We start from the raw sequence: 21,237 nt of genomic DNA on the forward strand, positions 1-21,237 counted from the left end.
TGTGCAGAAGTAGCAACTAATTGGCACGCTTTGTTTGCGTGACAAACCTTGCTATTCCACTGCAGGGAGTAGTCGTAGCAGGTTAGACGCAGAGCAGAGCAATTCCCCGCTGCTCAGCTGAGCCACATTGAGGCATTGACGTTCATCCCCTAACGAAGACAAAGGTCCCCCGTATCGCCGTAACAGACTGTTGGGGCAAGACCCGTTAGCAAGCAGCACCTCTGACAGGGTACTTTGTGCAGGGCCCGCGGGCCACTGGCGGCCCTGGTGGCCTTCAGTGCTGCCCCTGGCATGTGGCCCCCAACAACACACACACAGAGTGACATCATCATCGTGCTGCTGTAAAGACCCCCAATGTTCTTTTTCTTTGGGTCTTTCCGTAAAGTCACGTAGATAGAAATAAAAATATCTCGACGTTTCGATCGCAACGCAAGCAATCGGCTGATGACGATCGCTTGCGTTGCGATCGAAACGTCGTGATATTTTCATTTCTAGCCACGTGACTTTACCGAAAGACCCACAAAATATGAATTCCTGCAGTCGCGAGAGCTTTAAGTCAAGATCTAAACCCCCAATGATTTCAAATGTGTGTGACGGCAACCTCGCTCACGCTGACGATGCCTTACTGGCGAAAGTGCCCCCCCCCCCGCCGCCCGCCCCCCTCTGAAAATTAGCGAAGAGCAACCGTGATACGAAGACCAGCAACGGCACACGCGGGGGTTGGGTGGCCAGCACCACGCCCGGCCGCCTTTGTCTCCCTCGTGGCCATGTTTACTGTACACCGCACCAGGCGCTCATTTGAGGCAGAGTCAACCTAGCGGAGGCCCAGGACCGGTTCGGATAATTATCGTCACTGGTGTTAGTGGCCACGAGCGTGAATGGAACTGTGTTCGTAGCGCGGCGTGCTAACCTCTGCACTCCCACTCCCTGCTGACAGCGCCGCACAGCCAGAGCAGTGTAGACAGAGCAGTGCACGTGCGTATGTAGAACTTCTGTCGCGCCATACGTAGCCAAACGTGCTAATTGGAGGTGCGAAAGTCATGCACTAATGTAAACAAACCACTTGGTGATGCTGCGGCAACAACACACACACGTGCATGCCAGGGCGAAGAACCATTGCCCGAAACGTCGATAATCATGTCATTTTTTTCTCCATTTAAGGGCCACACAGTGTTATTGGGTTCATATAGGTACATGGATCGAGATCCTGTCCCCGCGGCAACAGCTCCTACACACAGCTAAACTAATCGACTCCGTGCCATGTCCCCAGGGCCGTCTATAGGAGTTGGGGGGGAGGGGAGGGGGGTGCGGGGCTCAAGGCAAACCCCACCGTGTGGGCCCCCCCAAAGTGCGGGGCCCGGGGCAGTCCACCATACCCCTAGGGGACGGGCCCTGCCTGTCCCCCTCGACTTAGTTTTAACCGTCGGGGAGCTGTAGACTGACGGGGTGCGACTGCTCCACGGAAACCATCGCCTCCACCCCCAGAGTGGAGTGGAGCTCGTACGTCCAGTCCCCCACCCCCCCTGTTTGCGCGTGAGCTCATCTCCGTGTCCTCCGCTTTCCTCCCACCTCCTCCCGGTACGCAGCGTCTCCCCTGGCGGACGCCCTGGGGCGGATGGTGTCCGTGTGCGAGAGCAAATTCCGGAGCCTCCGAGCTCCGACCGTGAGCCTCCAACTCTCGCTGTTCGGCGGAGAGAGGCGAGGAGGAGGCCCCGAGCGAGGCGGCGGGTGCGGGTTCACGGAAGAGGTGGACATGGAGGAGGTGGTGGAAGAGTCCACCCACGTCATCAGCAGCAGCTCCACCAGCGTGTGAGTCATGTCACGCGCGTAATCATCGGCGGCGGCGGCGGCGGCGTCGTCGTCGGCGTCGTCGTCGGGCAGCCTTATCAGCATCGCAGTAGTAGCAGCAGCAGGAACATCAGAATGATCGTCATCAGCAGTAGCATCGTTCTCATCTTTGATAGCAGCAGAAGCATTATCATCATCAGCAGCACCATCGGCAGTGGCAGAAATAGCAGCAACAGCACAGAAGCATTACCATCAGCAACATGATCACAATCATTATCATCAGTGCTATCCGCATCAACAGCATCTATAGCAGGGGTGGGGAACGTCCGGCCCACGGGCCATATGAGGCCCCGCGAAATCATTTGGGTCTCTGGCCCTGCCAAGGCAACCGCAGGCGGGACTCGAAATTCAACAAATCTAGGAGCAAACCTGGAAAAGCAGTTGCGAGTAGCAACATCATCAATACCAGCTAACATCATCACACGCCTCGCCAAAGAGAAGCAGTTCCGGCCATCACATTAGGGGTGACTTACCAAAATGTTTGACCAAACATTACAGGCAAAGTTGATAACTTTGTATGGCCCGCGAATGATGTTATACATTTCCAAATGGCCCTTGGCAGAAAAAAGGTTCCCCGCCCCCGGCCTACAGCATCATCATGATCATCAAAAACTCTCCAGTGTGCGACTGTGGTCAACCAGGACAGGCCGTGATATAATGACTCACAGCCTGGGTTACAACTCTGAAGGAGGAGAGGAGGCATCATCGGAGCAGCGATGCACACCACTCCACTACTCCTGATGCAATTATCTGGCCCATTAACCACGTCAGTGTAAAATGATAGCTGTTGCTCTACATCAACATCAGCCACACGCAGAAGTTCATCATCATCAGCAGCAGCAATTGGATGCAGCGTTAAGCGCAAGCTACAAAATGGGACCTTTTTGTCTCTGGTGTAGACCAATCAGTTTCAAAGACAATGCCGATGTATTATCAGAGCATGTTTTTGTTTGCATGTTCACCACAATTACGTGTGGTTAATGCAGACGTGATTCCTTGCAAACGTTTTTGTTTGGTGTTTGAAGATCTTAACACCTCCTGGTTTTATTGCCAAAAAGGGTAAAACCCCATTCTTATTTTGTTCAAGTTGCAAGTCTGGCGGCGAACCTTGGAGAGTGTTGAGAGACCCTCGCAATTGGTGGGTCAGCGTGGTCATTAATTACAAACCTCCCCCTTCTCCCTCCAGGACATCTTACACGCACGCCAAATTCACGTCCACGCTGCAGGTGCTCATGCCCTCGCCCAAGGTGAGACCCATCACCTCCCGTTCAGCGTATAAACGCCCGTCATCAATAAGGCTGAAACACCGTAAATATAATCGAGGACCGCAGAGCTTGGTAGCGCCGGTGGCTCATCGCCGCCAGGCTGCTGCTGCTACTGCTGCGTTCCAGCTCGTCTTGTGTGGTTCCTTGGTCGGTTGCAAGCGATGCAATTTGCACAAACGACGATGGCACTGCCTACATGACGTCGGCGCATGACAATTAAGGTGGAGATTCGATTCACGATTTATTTATTTTTAATTCGGGCCACATTACGACCCGATCGAATTTGTGTCGCGATGCCCTCCACCACCCGACGTGATGGGTGGTTAATGGGCAATGGTGATGGTCGGCGACGTTGAACGGCGGTGATGTTCGGTGGCGACGATCGATGTTGGACGATGGTTAATGAAAGTGATGTTGGGTGATGGTTGACAAGCGCTGATGATGATGATGATGGGGGATGGATAATGCTGGCTGATTGATGGTTGATGATGTTGGCCAATTATGATGTTGGATAATAATGGTTGATGGCGATGACGGTGTTGGGTGACGGTTGATAATGATGATGATGACGTTGGGTGACAATGGTTGACGATGCTTGGGGGTGATGACGGGCAACAACTGCGGTCGACTTTTTTGAATGATGACGGCAACGGTGGTGTTGGACGGCGATGCGCGATGACCGCGATGACCGAGATGGACGATGTGACTTTTCTGACCTCAGGTGGGGCCGAGAAGACTCCTTGAGAGGTCAAACTCACAAGAGGGAGGATCGGCCCTCCGCTCGCTCAACAGCGGTGCGTTCTGTGGACACACCGATTAGCGGCGCGTTTGCCGATTTGTCGCAAGAGGTCCACGGTTCAAACCCGGCCGTCGCCCTGGTTAATACACAATGTCCTTCACTGATTTTCAGAGGGGGGGAACTTTCGCCGATAAGACATCATCAGCGCGAGTGAGGTTGCCGCCACACATTTGAAACCATTGGCGGTTTGACAGCAGCACGACGATGACGATGATGAGGATGGGGGGTGTTGTCACTCTTTGTGTGTTGTTGGCGGGCCGCATGTCAGGGGCCGCGCTGAAGGCCACCAGGGGCCGTCAGTGGCCCGCGAGGCCTTGCGATTAAGGACACTGGCCTACTCCTTTCCGAATGACGTTCACGTTATGTCCATCATTGGATTGCAGAATATCCACAAACCGGTTTAGAGCCAGAAAACATAGACCAGGGCCACTCCACACACATCAGGGTACCAGGGGGAGGGATACAAATTTCGAATCTCCTTCTTAAAAGTCTAAAGCTGCCATCCTTGAAAGAGATTGGCCGCTTGGATTTGAAAGTCCACAAACCCACTTGCTGTACTGCCACCCGCTCACGAATCACGTGCCCCCCCCCCCCGTGTCACCCTAGGCCCCACCCCGGCCGCTCACCTCTCCCGAGCTCACGAGGCCGAACGTCGCTCCGCCCCCTCCCCCCGGATCCCCCGGACCCCGCGGATCCCCTCGGACATCATCACCGGCACCAGCCCCCCTCCGCGGGCGCCCCCCCCGACCTCACCTCTGCCGCCACCGAGTTCCATCTCCTCCGGGGAAGTCGCCGGCAGAGCATCGGCGGCGGAAAGCCCGCCGCAACAGTCCAACCCCATCGGCACGGAGAGTCGAATCCGGAGCTTGTCCTTCGGCAGTAGCGGAGGAGTGACGCCATTCCAGGTCCTCTCCCTGCGCAAGGGTCTCGAGGAGGGCCAGTCACGAGACGCCGGTCAGACCGGTCTGACCGGTCAGGCTGGGCAAACCACCGGATACCAGGGACAATCCTCCTCCTCCGCCACCTCCTCCACCGCCGCCACCTCCTCCACCTTCTCCTCGCTGCCCGCCCAGCAGAAGAGCCACTTGCGCTTTCGTTGCGATGTGACCAGCGCCCACCGGTCGCGGCTCGGAGCCGACGGCACCTTCTCCTTCTCCACCGTCAGCCTGGACCGACTGCTGGAGGACGACGGCGATGGCGCCGGCGCCGGGGACACGTGCCGGGTGGGGGGCAGCGACCTGATCGCACCGGGCAGAGACCGGTCCATCTCCACCGGCCAACTGGTCTCTCCGAAAAGGGAAGCGCCGGTCCCCCGGGATGACCGCTCAGCCTCCGGCACTGATCGGACTGTTCCGAGAAGCGACCGGCTCTCGCCGAGCGGCGACCGTTTCGCCGCACAGAACCGTTTCATCCCCACCAGCCACCGCACCTCTCCCGCCAGCGACCGGCCAGTCCCCGGAAGTGACCGGCTCTCACCGGACAGCAACCGGTCGGCGCCAGGCAGTGCCCGTGTCGCTCCAGGAAGAGACCGGTTCATCCCTTCCAGCCACAGGAACTCGACGGCCACTGACCAGCCAACCAGTCGTGACCGGGCAGTCCCGGCAAGGGACCGCTTTATCCCCACCAGCCACCGGACTTCTTCAGCCAGTGACCGGCCTGCCTCTGCCACCAATGACCGGCCAGTCCCCGGTAACGACCGCCTCTCACCGGGCAGCAGCCGGTCACCGCCGGGCAATGACCGTCTGACCCCAAGCGAAGACCGGTTCATCCCTACCAGCCACCGGTCCCCTCTGGCCAGAGACCGGCCCGGACCGGTGAGTAACCGGCCCACTCCAGCCAGAGACCTACCAGTGTCGGTCGGTGACCGGCCCACTCCAGCTAGAGACCTGCCAGTGTCGGTCGGTGACCGGTCCCCTCCAGCCAGAGACCTGCCAGTGTCGGTCAATGACCGGTCCCCTCCAGCCAGAGACCTGCCAGTGTCGGTCGGTGACCGGTCCCCTCCAGCCAGAGACCTACCAGTGTCGGTCGGTGACCGGTCCCCTCCAGCCAGAGACCTGCCAGTGTCGGTCGGTGACCGGTCCCCTCCAGCCAGAGACCTACCAGTGTCGGTCGGTGACCGGTCCCCTCCAGCCAGAGACCTGCCAGTGTCGGTCGGTGACCGGTCCCCTCCAGCCAGAGACCTGCCAGTGTCGGTCAATGACCGGTCCCCTCCAGCCAGAGACCTGCCAGTGTCGGTCGGTGACCGGTCCCCTCCAGCCAGAGACCTACCAGTGTCGGTCGGTGACCGGTCTCCTCCTGCCAGAGACCTGCCAGTGTCGGTCGGTGACCGGTCCCCTCCAGCCAGAGACCTGCCAGTGTCGGTCGGTGACCGGTCCCCTCCAGCCAGAGACCTACCAGTGTCGGTCGGTGACCGGTCCCCTCCAGCCAGTGACCGGCCCCCACCGGTGAGTGACCCATCCCCTCCAGCCAGAGACCTACCAGTGTTGGTCGGTGACCGGTGCCCTCCAGCCAGTGAACGGCCAGTCCCGGGCAGCGAGCGTCTCGCCACGCTGACCGGTGAGCGGTCCACGCCGGTCAGTAACCAGACGCCAGGGTCGAGGGTCAGGGAGAGTAAACTGAAGGCGCCGGACGCGAGGCCTGACACCGTGTCGAGCCCGGCCATCGGTCGCGGCATCCAGGGCGGGCGGAGCAGAGTGCCGGCGGTGGCAGCAGGTGCGGGAGAGACTGGAGGTGGGGCTCGAGGAGGAGAGGGAGAAGCGGTGGAAGGAATTGGAGGCGGAAGAGGAGGAGCAGCAGGAGAGGGAGGAGGAGATGGAGGAGTTGGACAAGGAGGAGAGGGAGTAAGGGGAGAAGGAGGTGAAGGAGTAGAAGGAGGGGGAGAGTCTGGCCAGCAGAGCGCCGGCAGGAACAAGAGGACGAGAAGCTTCGCGGAGGAAGTTCCCGAAGGCAGCGGCGTCGGCGCAGCGGGGAGCGCGGGGAGCACGGAGGCCGAGTGGCGCTGCGCACGCCGCCCGGGCCGGCGGAACCCCGGCGCCCGCCCCCACGAATTCCCCCGGCCGCAGGGGGCACTCTCCGTCTTCTCGCCAGGGGGGCCAGAGGGGACACCGGTGGTGGGGATCGAGGGGATAGAGGAGGAGGAGGCGAAGGAGGAGGGGGCCGAGAAGCGGGAGGGGATCGACGCCGCGACAGCGACGGCGGCGGCGATGCCGCACTCGGTGCTGAGCGCCATGCGTGCACCGCGCCTGGCGCAGAGGGCGGCGGCGGCGAGGCGAATGGGGACCAGCGAGGTTCCCGCTGGGAGGGGGTCCGGTGGGGAGACCCCACTGGACGCGCGGCAGGGCGGAGGGAACAAACGCCCGGCCGAGGAACCGGAGGGATCGGGAGTTGTGCTCGTCGATGGACGCGTGGAAAGACCCGGCCCGGAGCTCACGGAGATCAGGAGCCGGAAGTTTAAACGGGAGTCGTGGCAGCAGTATCTTCATCAGCAGAAAGAGCAGCGGGAGAAAGAGCAGCGGGAGAAAGAGCAACGGGAGAAAGGGCAGCGGGAGATAAGGCAGCAGGTGAAAGGGCAGCAGGTGAAAGGGCAGCAGGCGATAGGGCAGCAGAAGATAGGGCAGCATGAGAAAGGGCAGCAGGCAAAAGGGCAGCAGGAGAAATGTCAGCAAAATAAAGGGCAGCAGGAAATAGGGCAGCAGGACATAGGGCAGCAGGAGAAAGGGCAGCATCTTCTGCAGCAGCAGGATCAGACAGGGCAGCAGCAGAAGAAAGAGCAACAACAGGATCAGCAGGAGTCTCTGCAGCAACAGCCACAGGACCATCAACAGCAGCGGGCGAAAGAACAGCAAGACCTTCAGCAGTCGCAACAGCAGCAGAAAGAGGAGCAGCAGGATCGGCTGCAGGCGCAGCAGAAACAGCAGCAAGAGCAGCAGCTGCAGCCGCCACCGACCTCCGAGGAAGAACCCACGACGAGCCCTTTGCCGACAGGGGTCAAAACCCCAACGAGACGAACCCCCTTCTCAGAGCGCAGCGCCAACACCAACAACTGCTCGGCGCAACAACCTCCTGGGGCTGGCAACAGCAGCAGCAGCGACAACAACAACAACAACAACAAAAGAGCCCAGGAGAACCTCAACAAAAACAACAACGGTGGCGGCGGCAACGGCGGCGGCAACGGAGGGATCCAGCTGCTGTTCGGAACCCTCGGCAAGGCGTCCAAGCGGGTCGGGGAGGAAGGGGACTGGGCCGAGGCGCCGTGGCGCATCGCTGGGGTGAGGTCCGTGGACCTCACCCGCGGGTCGCGGCCCGCGGCGGGCGGCAAGAGCGGGGAGGCGGCGGTCGACGCGAAGAGGAGCGACGGCGACGGCGATGGCGGCGGGACGAACGGCGGGGCGTTGATCGGCGGCAGGCCGACGCGGCTGGCGCTGGCGGCGTACGCGAGCCGCTACCGCCCGCACGTCTACGAGTTCATCGTCGCGTCGCGCCGCGCGCTCGACGGCGAGCGCAAGCGGAGGCTGTCGCTGCTGCGCTGCCAAGGCGGCGGCGGCGGCGGCGGCACGGGAGCCGGCGGCGCCGGCGCCAAGGAGAACCGGCTGAGCGGCGCCGACGGGGTGCGGCAGGCGGGCCCCAGGACGTTCCACGCGTCGCTGCACGTCGGCTCGGCCGGCGCGAGGCCCCGCTCGTGCCCCGAGTGCGGAGACGTCACCCCGAGCCCTCTGCGCGACGAGGACCCGGGGTACTCGTTCCCGCCTCCGGCGCCGTCGTCGCAACCGCGGTCGTTGCCGACGCCGCCGACGGCGCCGCAGCGGCAGCCGCTGCCGACGCTGGCGCTGCCCGACGAGCACCTGCGCAGGATGCGGCACCTCAGCGCCGACGTCTTCCACCCCGAGGCGAGAGGAGGAGGAGGAGGAGGCGACGGCGGGGACGGCGGCGACGAGACGGAGCCCTGCACGGTGCACGTGTTCGACCACACCATGCTGTGGCCCAGGGAGGACCCGGGCGACATCGCGCGGCTCCTCGGGGGAGGCCCGCGGGCGACGCGGGGCCCAGGCAGGCCCAGCGCCGCGAGCCGCGACACGGTCCGCGGTGACGACGACGACGACCACGACGAGGAGATGGCGGAGGTGTTCTCCTGCAGCAGCGCCGTCACCGACACGGACACGACCATGTCCGATGAGTACTACGTGTGTGACGACGGATGCTGGGGAACGCCGGCCCAGCAGCAGCAGCAACAGCAGCAACAGCAGTCAAAGCAGCAGAAGAAGCAACAATCAAAGAAGCAGCCAAAGCTGCAGCCAAAGCAGCAGCCAAAGCAGCAGCAGCAGTCAAGGCAGCGGCCGAAGCAGCAGGAGTCAAAGCAGCGGCCGATGCAGCCGCAGCAGCAGAACAAGAAGCAGAAGACCTCGCCGACAGACACGACCGTGGGGTTGGCGTCTCCCAAGGCATTTCGGGTCGTGAAGGAGACGGAACTTTAGGCGACGGCCGTGTGCATTTGTCCCTGCAGCAGTAACAAGCGATAGCAACGATTGCCGACGTTTTGTGTACAGGCGTCGTCGCCGTTAGCGCAAATCGCGGAACCAAAAGGGGCCACCGCAGAATCGGTGAAGCCGCACGTGAAATCGTGAAAACCACAGCCAGCTGCCATCAATTGCCCAAGCTCTGTGGTCCTATATTATTGGGATGTTTGGTCAGCTCTGAAAGCTCTGTCCACCTCTAGCTCTCTGTCCATCTATCTCCATGTCTCTCCAGGCTTGTGCACCGATTAAGTGAATGTACGTGCTGTATATATGCGTAGCGCGTGTGTTATGTTGTACCTCCGATTAGCACGGTTGGCTACATACGGTGCGAAAGGTCAATGTACATACGTGCATACATGCGTGGGTGTGGTGAGCTGTGACACAGCACTTAGCGTGCTGCATTATGAACCCAGTAAACCCGAGTTAGATTCCCGCTCACGGCCAAAACCAGTGACTATTATCTGAACTGGTCCTGGGCTTCCCCTAGATCGACTGGACCTCAAAATGAGGAGCTGGTGCGTTGTGTAAGCATGAGCACTGGAAGACGAAGGCGGCCGGGCGTGGTCCTGGCCATGCACCCCCTTTGTGTGCCATGCCGGACTTCATAGGCACTCACTAACAGCACTTGCCCCAACAGTCTCAGAAAGGCTACACGGGGGATATTTTTTTATCTGTTGTATGCATGTGCGTCGTTACATATACATCTGCGCGTCTTCTGCACACGTGATTGTTGTGTATGCTCGTTGCATGCAGGGTGACCCATCTATGGATACCCCACTCAAGAGGCAGCGGATAAATCTTACAGCAAAAAGAAAAAAACATTACATTTTTTGGAGCCTCCGCACGTCTCCTGCCAATCTCAATACAACCTCTTACGGCTTGCGAGGCCTCTCCCCTTCTGCAAGACACAGAGCCATCGCTTTCACAACATTCAATCTGCTGTGGAGTTGAGTCATCGTTCAAAATCAGTGGGGTATCCATAAATGAATTACCCTGTATGCATTTATCGTATTGTATGGCTGGTATTGTGCATGTGCTATGTATCGCATGTGCCTGTGTATGCGAGTCGCATAGAGCAGCGCATTGCGCTGGCGTCACCGCTCGTAGCACAGCTATCGCGCGTGTCGAGACTTGATTCTTGAGCAGCAATCATCACAACTGACCCGCTCTGACCTCCAACCACACACACCCACTCATCCGTCCATCCGACCACCAATCCATCCAGTTACCCAGTCAACCATCGACTCAGTCACCCACCCAAATACACACGCACACACTCCACCGTCTATCCAACCACCCACTAAACCATCCATCCACGCAAACACCAACACAAATACTTATCCACCCACTCAACCAGCCACCCACTCAACCGTCCATCCATCTACCCACCCAAATACTCATCCACCCATCGAAATACTCGACCACCCACTCAACCATCCATCCACTCAACCACCCACTCAACCATCCATCCATTCACTCAAACACCCACCCACCCAATTATTAATCCACCCACTCAACCGTCCATCTAAACACACCCCAACACGCACGGCGTTGCTACAAAGCTGAGAAACCATAGACTTGCTGGAAGGCAGCCGCAGCAGTCAGGCGGTAACCCGGCGCTGCCAACAATTGCCAAAGCTCTGCAGTCCTCTATACATAGAAATGTTTCAGCCTGTTTTTTTTTTTACAAATCGCGCTTTTAATTTTATTCAGCGATGCTCAACGTAAACACTTCACAGGAGCTGCCGCGCGCAGTTGAAAAAAATTGGCAAAAGCCAATGTATATAGTGTACAGCGACGGTGCGATTTCGATTCGTGGCGGTATAGGGTAAGCAACTGAGAAGTTGGAAATCGATCTCGGTGAGGATGCAGGAGGGCAGGTCACCGAGGCGGACATTGGAATTGCACCCGGAGGCCAAATACGAAGTGGGAAAAGAAGACCAAAGACTGGACGATGCAGATAGCGGTCGTCGGGAGACGCATCGACGGCACAAACAACGGGAATGGCATCTTGGCAGGAGGAAGGAAGCAGTGGCGGCGGTGATGGTGGCGATGGCTTTTTTTTCCCTTTACCGTTTGTAACCCCGCTGGGATGTTTTGTGGGGTTTTGCGAAAGTCCGCCGGGGTGTTGTCGTGTACCTTGCCCCCCCCCCGGCCCCCCGGCTAATTAACCCACACACACCGCCAGCGAAGAGCTCGTGGGATATCGCGCGCACACACACACGGGGTTAAATAAAGCACTCAATCATAAAGCCCCAGGGGCTCCGATGTCTTTTCGTTTTGGATATTCGCCGCTCGCGTTTAGAGGGGGGGGGGCGATTTCCCCATCGGCCCCCACACCTCCTCCCCCTGTATGGAAATGAGTCGAGGCAGTGGACTGCGCGGGTTGCTGTTGCCGTAAATCAACTGCCCCCCCCCCCCCTTTCACCTTGTCCCCTGGGGGTGTCGTGAGCCGTGCGCGGTTTAGCCGACAGAGCCGTGTGGAATTACCGCTCGTGCGAGCGTAATGCTTCCCACTGCTGCTGCAAGAGGCGGCGGCGGTGAACACCTGGGCACTGATCCAGTTACAGGCGGCATGGCACAGCTTGTGACGACTGCATGAATAGACACACACGGCAAAGATGCCCCCCCCCCCACCCCCACACTAACCTCTATAGTCTATAGCCTCCGACTGCTGGGGAAAGTGCTGTTAGTGAGCGCCTCTGAAGGCCGGCACGGCACACGAGGGGGTGTGTGTCCAACACCACGCCCGAGTGGCGATGTTTACTCATCACACTGCGTACTCCTTTGAAGCTGAATCGACCTAGCGGAGTCCCAGGACCGGTTCAGATAATCGTCACGAGTGTTGGCTGCGAGCGTGACTCGAACCCGGGTCGCACGATTGGTAGCTCAGCGCGCTAATCGCTACACTACCACTCCCCACACACCAATACTGCCCATCACCACCAACAACCCACCTAGCGCCTGCATACACACCGATTTCTATGTTCCATCTCCAGGGGGCTGCCACTAGCCCCTTCTAGCGACGCGTCCCGTCCAGACTTCCAATGGCTTTTCTTCGTAAAAGCCGATGTTTTTTTAACTTGCAAGCACTGCAATCCGCATGGCTCCTCTTTCTGCCTCTCGGTGCAATTCGAAGCGTGCGCCATCTCCGTCACACTTCCTTGGGCACTTTCTCAGCTTTTGTTCCATTTTTTTTTCAACTGGAAAAGAACAGCAGAATAAGACACGGCGGGGGTGATTAATTTGCTCATCGCAACACGCAGAAACTGTTCAGGGGTCGTACGTAAATCCATTTATTTTATAAAGCAACACATCGACTTAAGGGCACACCTATAACCAGATCCAAACGTAACTTGCATCCACTCGTACACCCGAGCCAAGCCAGCGCGGTACAGGTGGTGTTTTTCCATTGGTTATCTGCAGTGCCGAGCCAGAACCAAACCATGATACGCCGCCCTCACAAGACGTCCGAGTGGCTCGGGGCCAAGCAGGGCCGGGGGGGTTGTGACGTCAGTCGGTACGCTTCCAGGGCATGGCGTCCCCTGCATGGCACCGACTCGTTCGCCGTGCACGATGTCGGTGGCATCGGCTCTAACGGCGCAGTGGAAAAGCAACGACCCGGTGCTTAAGCGTGTGCAAGGCATGGCCTCGGCTGGGGGGGGGGGGGGAAGCGCTAGAAGTGTTACGTGTTACACCTCGACACTGCGAACCCCAAAACGTAGAGCGCATTGTACAATTGATAAATCTAAACAGCGAAGACGAAAACGCGGCCATTTTATATTACGACGACGCGCCTTAACCATACAAAAATACTATTCGTTAGAAAAATGTAATCGGTTCAAGCTACCTTCCCTGTCACAATAGTACTGGCCGTGGAGAAACCTGGGATACGCGCCGTCACCGTTTCGTTTCGGAGCCGAGCGTGGCGTCTCTGAAACTCCAGTCCCCGTGACCGAAACCACGGCCCGCCTTTTACCTGGAGTCGTTTTCGCGCTGTACGCTCCCGATGTTTGGTAGGCGCAGAGAGCAGCCGATTCGAATGTAGCCCTCCTGCGTGTACGATGAGTGTGTGCGTGTGTGTATCGGTTAGCGCGCTGCACTACGAATCCCAGTAACCCGAGTTCGATCCCTGCTCACGTCCAACACCAATGACGATTATCTGAACCAGTCATAGGTTTCCCCTAGATCGACTCAAATGAATACCAGGTGCGGTGTGTACCTGGTACTCACTAGGGAGACAAAGGCGGTCAGGCGTGGTGCTGGCCACCCACCCCCTCGTGTGCCGTTCCGTCCTTCAGAGCTGTTCGCTAACAGCACTTGCCCCAAAAGTCTGTTAAGGCTGTACGGGGGATCTGTCTCATTTCGTCTGTGCTGCGATTGATCTGGAGGCAGATCTGCGCCGTAGGCAAGTTAACATTTCACTTTTGATTTAACATTTTGTGAATGCAATCATTTCAGCGACGCTTGTATTTTTGTCCTGATTGATATTTGCTTCATTGCCATACCACGTTCCGTTTCTCTTTTGCTTTCGTCATTGTTGGTGACTGAGGTCACCCTTCCAAATGAGACTCTTCTATTCGGCCCCCACCACCCCCCCCCCCCCCAACTTTAGTTCTCACGCCAGTTCAACCAAACAAAACTTGAAGCTTGCCCGACGTTCTGACCTGCCCGCGACGTGATGCAGACGGCACTGATTTACGTAAAATAACAAAACGTTGCGCACACCGACGGTTGACGTGGGATGCACTTGATCAAACATCGGGCGCGCGCGGCGTTCTACGACACACTTCCACTCCGACCGGAGGAGTACCGGCGAAACGTGCAAAAGACGGACCCACGGACGGACGGAGCGCAGCGCCACACAACAAGAACCGGCGTTGGGGGAAAACCCGACGAGCATTATTATTCACGGTCGCGCAAACTCCCGCTCCCCGTGGAGCAGGGCGACGCGCCGGGGGGCGTGACGCACACCTGCCCACAAGGGAGACGGTCTCGAGAGACTCCCACCTCTTCCAAGACGTCAGGTTACGGTGAAAGAGTAGGCCAAAATACCCTCTAGAACGTCTATTTGCTGTGAAGTACTTTACTTTTGTTTTTTTGTCATTTAGGTGACACAGGTCACTCTTTTGCAGCTGAGACTCCTCTATCCTGGTCTCTCTTGAGGTATCACCCCTCGTTAAACGCACTCAACTCTAAACTCAAACCGATCAACCACTTGGTGGGGGCCCCTTCGGCCGGCAGCGACGCACGAAAGCCGCTGCACCACCTTTCACTCCGTTACGCAGATCCAAGAATGGTCAACCTTGAACCTTTGCGTCACCGTTCCGTATTTAATTTCTCGTTGGCACTGCAAGGTTGTCGGTGGCGATGAATGGGGGCTGTGGCAATGGTGGGCCCTTTTGGCGCTATCCTGTTGGCACTGGCATGCGCAAGGAATTTCGGGGATGCGCCTTTTCATTTTAAACTGCAATCTGGTGGCTCAAAGGTCCAGAATGGGGATTGGACTCGGGCCCATCATTTCTTCAGGGTCGATAAAACGAGGGCCACGTTGTGGGGAAGTTAAGTGGTCGTCCTGTGTATCGATTCGCCCCTGTTATAGAAATGTTCAATTTCCACCACTGGATCGTGGCTGTAAATGGAAGAACACCATTGCCGAAATGCTCATCTAAGCAGGAAGTTTGTTTTTATTTCAAGATTGGGGTTGGTTTTTCAGTTGGTTTGGGGAGGTTCTAATTTATGATAATCAACTGAGACAAGACACAGACACAGCGACAGACACAGAGAAGAGAGACGCAGAGACACACAAAGCGAGACGCACAGAGTCACGGAGAAACCACAACTAAACCCTGAGCCCTGACCTGCGTCTCCATGCGGCAGACGCAGAAGGCAACACCGTCTGCACAAAACACAAGGACACTCCGTATGTGGTTGGGTGTAATGACGCACACCGATAGGTACGGATTGTTAAACTCCTGCAATCCTATGAATTATATGTAAGTCAATAAGTCCTATGTTAGTTTGCGAGTCCCAAATATATGGGTGCTCTGCAAGTCTACGAGTCCCTATGCAGAGGGGTTAATTTCAAATGGGGTCTATTCAAGCGGACAGAGCAAGGGAGATGGAACCGAACTGGCAGCCTCTGGACTGCAAATCCAGTGTGCTGATCTTTACACTGCAGGGGCAGCATCCCCTTTTAACTTAAAGGGGAAACTCAAAAGCGCCTCTTGCTCTTCTGCCTATACACGTAGGCTGTGTGTCCCAGGTTGTCCCACAAAACTTGCTCTAAGGAGTGGGATCCCGCGAAGTTAAGAGATTGCCACCGTTTTCGTGATGTCGCAGAGGCTTTAGTCAGCTCCCCCCACCACTGACCAGCGTGGTGAAGCATGTTCAAACAACCACCATGACGGACACAGCATGGGGAGGGCCTTGATCCAACAGTGGACTGGCTAAGATTCAACAACACACACGAGCGTGCACCATCGCATGTACAAATGCTCTCAGCCTTGTCCAGACCATCAGCCCAAAATAACTGAATTTGTGATGATTTTGTTTAGTGCCACCAAATCAAAAAGTTGAGAACATGTGGCCATACTGACAGGCAGCGGTGAAACAAGCACACAACTCTAGATATGTTTCGACCTCAATAGAACTCATCAGTACAGCACAGCCGTCAATGTTCGCCACTGCTATGGGCCTCTGGGAGCCCCATACGTAGACCGACACATGAGCACTTGCAATGCGGGCATCTCTGCAAGTTGTTAAATCTGTTTGTTTTTCCAGTCTTGCTTCAATGTTTCTGTTGCCATGAGCTTTCTCATCATTTGCAAAATTAAACGACTGACGGAGAGCCGATCAACTCTGCGACAATGGCACGTTGTTCACGGCAGAAAACTACCGCCGATCGTACAGAGGCTCTCTCTCGAGCGCACACCGCAAACGTTCGCCAGAATCCATCTCAAACGAAAAATTAGCGCGGCGTTCAATGCCCGGCAGATTATGGTCACTCGCGTGCAAACACCCCCCCCCACCACCCAAATAACACAAATATACAACGACTGCATCGTTGTGCACAGCTCCGTTCGACCACCTTTCCACGTTCCCCAGGAGGCCCTTGTCTCAACAACGGCGGCCCATATTGTTTATCCCGAGGCTCCGTTCATCATCGCTTCTCCACTTCGCGATGACAGCGATGATGACGACCAGAGTGGGAGGGGAGGGGGGGGGGGTCCCTCGATTTCTTCATTCAGCTCCTGAATATTTTTTTCGGGTCGCTGTGCAAGGTTTGGGAGTAGGCGACCCGTGACCAGTCGTAGTAGCCACGGCTCGTAGTGAGAGGTAAAACTGGATGTGGCGTGCCAGGGCAGGGAATATTTTTCTCCTGGCGGGCGATCCGTTCTGCGCCATTCACTTTTTCTTGCTCATCACGGACCGTTTCGTCTTCAAGTCGTCTTCCTTGGCCTTCGCCGCCTCCCCAACCATCTCCTCGGCAGACGCCTCCTGCTCCTCCTCCTCCTCTTCATCCTCTTCGTCGCCGGCTGCCCCCACGACCGTGGTGTCGCTGCCCTCGTGGAGGAGCACGTACTCCCGCGAGCTGAAGCCGAACCTGAGCACGTCGCGCTCGCGCAGTTCGTAGTAGCGCTGCGCGTCCATGCGCTGGTTGTTGAGGTACGTGCCGTTGGCCGATCCCAGGTCGATGATGTACGGCTTCACGCGCCGGCCCGTCGTACCATCCTGACGCTCAAACTCCACCAGCCTGCGCCGCACACACAAAGACAAAGATCCCCAAGTATAGCCTTAACAGACTTTGGGGTAAGTGCTTTTAGCCATCACCTATGTAGGGGGTGAACAGCACACGAGGGGGTGGGTGGCCAGCACCACACCTAGCCACCTTTGTCTCCCAAGTGGCAATGTTTTTACACATTGGGGTAAGTGCTAAGTGAGCATTGATGGCGAAGTGAAGTCAACTGAACTTGGGTCATTGGGGTTCGTAGAGCAGTGGACTAACCGCTACAAAGACCCCCCCCCCCCACCCGCTAATAGCTTTAACTTAACAGACTATTGGGGCAAGTGCTGTTACTGAGAACCTATGAAGGCCAGAACAGCACACGAGGAGGTAATGTGATGAGCACCAGCACCATGCCCGGCCGCCTTTGTCTCCCTAGTGGCGATGTTTACACATCACACCAGGTACTAATTTAAGGCCGAATGGGCCTACTGAGGGCCTAGGATTGGTTTTAGATATCACTCGCCTAAAGTTATTAGCCGTGTCGGGGAATATAATTGAGGCCACTGGGTCCGTAGCGCAACTCATTACTGTGCCACCACTCCCAATGAACGCACACACACACACACGTGCACACATACACATGCTTAATTCCCACACAGTGTTCCCAGGCAAGCACAGGCATGCGTCGTTCAGGTAAACACCGCTGCTGTGCAAAATGCTACAGATGCCGACAATCGGAATCGTTTCTGCGACTTGCAGAGCATGGTAATCGTTGGCGAGTCAATGGACACAACTCAGCGATGTATGGGGTGAAAAGACCCTGTGACGTAATTCGAAAAGAGTAGGCCATCGTGTGCTGGGATTAACATGCACAGTTCACAAATTGGAAAAATTACACACAAGTTACTCAAATGTGATAAAGCGGCCCCAACGTGCCCCCCACCCTGCCCCCACCTGTACTGCAGCACAGCGTGCTGCTTCGAGCAGCTGGGGTGGTCGATGGGGATGTCGGCGATGCGGCGCTGGCGCCCCAGCAGGTACGCACTCTGCCGGTGTACGTGCATGATGGGCAGCGGCTCGTCATTCTTAAACGGGTACAGCCGCCAACGCTTGCGCGGCATGCGCGACTCGGGCGGCTCGTTGTACTTGATGACGACGCCGCGGAACGTGTTGGTGTCCTCCGTTAGCGCCCCCGATAGCGCGAAGTTCGGCTGCTCCTTCTCGACTCCACCGCCGCCGTCGCCCGGCTCTTCCTCTTCGTTCGCGTCGGCCGGCTGCCCGAAGCGCTGGCTCTCAGTGGGCGACTGTGTTTCGAAAGGGTTGTCCACCGGCGACTGCTGCTGGCGCCGCTGGCGAGCCGCTAGACGGCGCCGGTCGTTCATCTCTCGCTCGCGCTGCGTGTCGGTGGCAGCATCGCCCCCGCTAGACTCCTGCACCCGCTGGCGCTCCCTGTCGTGCCTGTGCGAGGCGCCGGCACGATCAACTCTTTGCTCATCGCTCCGTTGTCTTCTCTGCTCGTCTCTCCGCTGATCGTCCTTTCTATGATCGTCTCTTCTCTGATCGTCTCTCCTCTGATCGTCTCTCCGCTGATCGTCCCTTCTCTGATCTTCTCTTCTCTGATCGTCCCTGTCGTGAACGCGTTCTCTGCCGTTCCGGGCCAGCTCCCTCTTGCGATCGCCGGCACTGTCGTCATGCTCGCTCCTGTCGCGCGGCTCCTGCTTGATTTTCTTACGCAAGCTCGCATCTGCCGGTGCCGGCGCCGCCTCGTGTACCCTCTGTCGATCTCTAAGGTCGACGCGTCCACTGGAATTCTTGTGTTCCCTCCGCCTGTGTCGATCGTCCGGAACACCTTCCACTTTCACGCGCTTTATGCAAAGCGTCGACAGACACAAAGAAACACGCACACATGTGTACTGGTTAGCCGGGCGGTGGTGACGCCCGCATATAATCCAGCACTGTGGATGTGAGGATTGATGGGTCGGTCAAACGTTGAGAAACTCCTTTCCCGTGGGTGTCGAAGAGCCATACTCTGACTATCCAGCAGGGCAAAATGTGTTCCTTCTGCATGGGATAAGAGTGTTACCCCCTCACATATGTGGGTTTCCTCTGGGTGTTTATTTCCTCCCGCATAAATAAGCACTCGCTTATAGGCTGAACACATCTTTATAGAGGACCACAGCTGGTCTGCAGTTCCGTAGCGCGATATAAAACTAAACATTGTTAGCAATATAATCCCAAGAGACTGTTATAATAATCTATCATTGATACTTGTGTCCAACTGTGAATGGTACTCAAGTGTGTGCTGGTCAGCCAGCACTCACCAGCATAGAGAAGTATGGTCAACTGACCTCCACGACCCACATGGCTGGAGCGGATCCACAAAGGGCAGAGTTAGTCGAGAATTACACTGTCAGAAAGGTTAGGGTCTTCCTGCCCATTCGAGTGGGGTGGGAATTTCACGTTCCTCTTGCAAGGACCAGCTAATCCACATGACAATCGCCGTTGACTACCACAAACCAGCAATATTTTTTATTGACCATGCGGGACGATTATAGTGTCGATAACTGTGCATCTACATATCTAAATAAGCTCAAAGCCTCCCACGCTGAACCCCTGCCCCTCTCCCCGCCGCCCACTGTGAATATACAGCCGCTACACCTCCGTGCAGCTGCGTAAGAATACAGGGTGCTTCAAAAAATGTTAACACTTATATGGGACTATAGTTTTTTATGGAAAAATAACGGATAATAATACACTGTTACATGATAGCAAATGTATGTTAATAGCTTCAACAAGTCAGAGAGTCTCCACTTCCATAACAGTCTCGACTTGTTCGCCATCATTGTCAACACGTGGCCTTGAATCTTCTCCAGGTGGTCTCCAGAGCCTGGAGGCAGCAGCACATTTATCGTGGTGCTGTTGCAAATTCTCAGACGTATTAACATTTTTGTTGAAGCACCATGCTAGAGGAATCCGATGAGCTCCACAGCTTGTTTTGCACATCAGGACGTAGATGCCCTGATGTTAGCCTCTTTCTTCCCACTCCGTCATCCCTCCTGTCCCGTGCTTCCCCGTTTCTCCGTCCCTTTCCTATCATCTCACATTCTCTCTCCTCCTTTCACGTCCCTCTCCCGTCCCTTGCTCGTTCGTTACAACCCTTGACTTTACACCCGCTGGAGCCACGGGTAACACAGTTGCTCGTGATGTTGACGATGGCGATAACGGCGCGGATAAATAACAGTGACAATGATGTTAAGGTTGAAGTTTACGACGGCGAAGATGACGATACATTATGAGCTTGACGATTGTCGATCATGAATGACGATTAATTAAAACGCGGTCACTTTTACTGTAACAATTCGTGCACTTGACTCGAAATTGAATTACACTTCTTCGTAACCTTCACGTCGAGCGGAGCGATCTGACCACACACACATCATCCATTCATCCATTCACGGCTGATTAAAATCGAGTACCACTTATTAACAACTCAAGTCGCCGCCGTAACATATATTTGCCTCGTCCCACCATATCAACGGCGAATTTCCACCCGAGCACACAACAAACTCCACCACAACACCTCGCCCCCTCACACTTTCTCGACGATTAAACAAAAAAAAAGACCGCGACCAACCACCATAATACCGCCTAACTGTACAACAACAAACAATTGTATAACAAGGCGAAGTTCGATCACAACTTTGAAAGACAACCCCCACGCAAAGCGGTCTCACCTGGCTTAGGCGCGGGGAGGCTGAGCGGCGTTTCCTCGTCTCGCCCCGGTGCGGCATTTTGCTCTCCTATAAAACTTTGTAAATCCTTAGCACGCCACTGGTGACCGCCGGTAACGAACGCCGGCTTGGACGGAGGGGAGAGGGGGGGTCTAGCGGCGGTGGTTAACCGCGGCGGAGCCGTGAGCGACGCCGGGAAGTCTCCTCCGCCAACAAGGCCGTGACTTAGGCCTCGGCGCGCACGATGTGGAGGGGTGAGGGAGGCGGACTGGAAACCAATCGGAGCGCGCGATGTTGCGAACGTTCGCGAAGCGCACCAATGAGAGCGCGTCTAACTGGAGCGTTTAGAGAC

At 56.7% G+C, this 21,237-nt stretch overlaps 2 protein-coding genes across 4 annotated transcripts in view; one reads left to right on the top strand and one right to left on the bottom strand.

Annotated features, from left to right (window-relative positions):
- LOC116952916 (uncharacterized) overlaps positions 1-11,680 on the top strand; it is a 34,655-nt gene extending 22,975 nt beyond the window's left edge. For all 3 annotated transcript variants that reach the window (XM_032972624.2, XM_076074652.1, XM_032972625.2), the window contains 4 exons: positions 1,587-1,809; positions 3,035-3,095; positions 3,835-3,907; positions 4,519-11,680. In XM_032972624.2, the coding sequence (XP_032828515.1) occupies positions 1,587-1,809; positions 3,035-3,095; positions 3,835-3,907; positions 4,519-9,383 (5,222 nt within the window). In that variant the 3' untranslated portion in view covers positions 9,384-11,680. The remainder of the gene's footprint in view (positions 1-1,586; positions 1,810-3,034; positions 3,096-3,834; positions 3,908-4,518) is intronic.
- A 1,017-nt stretch (positions 11,681-12,697) lies between these two features.
- Positions 12,698-21,178, bottom strand: SNIP1 (Smad nuclear interacting protein 1). The gene is made up of 3 exons (XM_032972690.2): positions 20,889-21,178; positions 18,109-19,019; positions 12,698-17,181 (listed from the first exon to the last, which is right to left on the bottom strand). Exons 1-3 carry the CDS (start codon positions 20,943-20,945, stop codon positions 16,833-16,835), a joined length of 1,317 nt encoding a protein of 438 aa, XP_032828581.1. The 5' UTR covers positions 20,946-21,178; the 3' UTR covers positions 12,698-16,832.
- Between the last annotated feature and the right edge of the window lie 59 nt (positions 21,179-21,237).

The sequence above is a fragment of the Petromyzon marinus genome, chromosome 49, assembly GCF_048934315.1.
Source record: "Petromyzon marinus isolate PM22_M1 ecotype Great Lakes invasive population chromosome 49, UKy_Petmar_22M1.pri1.0, whole genome shotgun sequence".
NCBI lineage: Eukaryota > Metazoa > Chordata > Hyperoartia > Petromyzontiformes > Petromyzontidae > Petromyzon > Petromyzon marinus.

Coding starts and splice junctions, on each gene's coding strand:
- SNIP1 (XM_032972690.2), bottom strand. CDS start 20,945: ATGCCGCACCGGGGCGAGACGAGGAAACGCCGCTCAGCCTCCCCGCGC. Junction 19,020..20,888: donor CCTCCCCGCGCCTAAGCCAG/GTGAGACCGCTT, acceptor CTTTGCATAAAG/CGCGTGAAAGTGGAAGGTGT. Junction 17,182..18,108: donor CACGCTGTGCTGCAGTACAG/GTGGGGGCAGGG, acceptor TGTGCGGCGCAG/GCTGGTGGAGTTTGAGCGTC.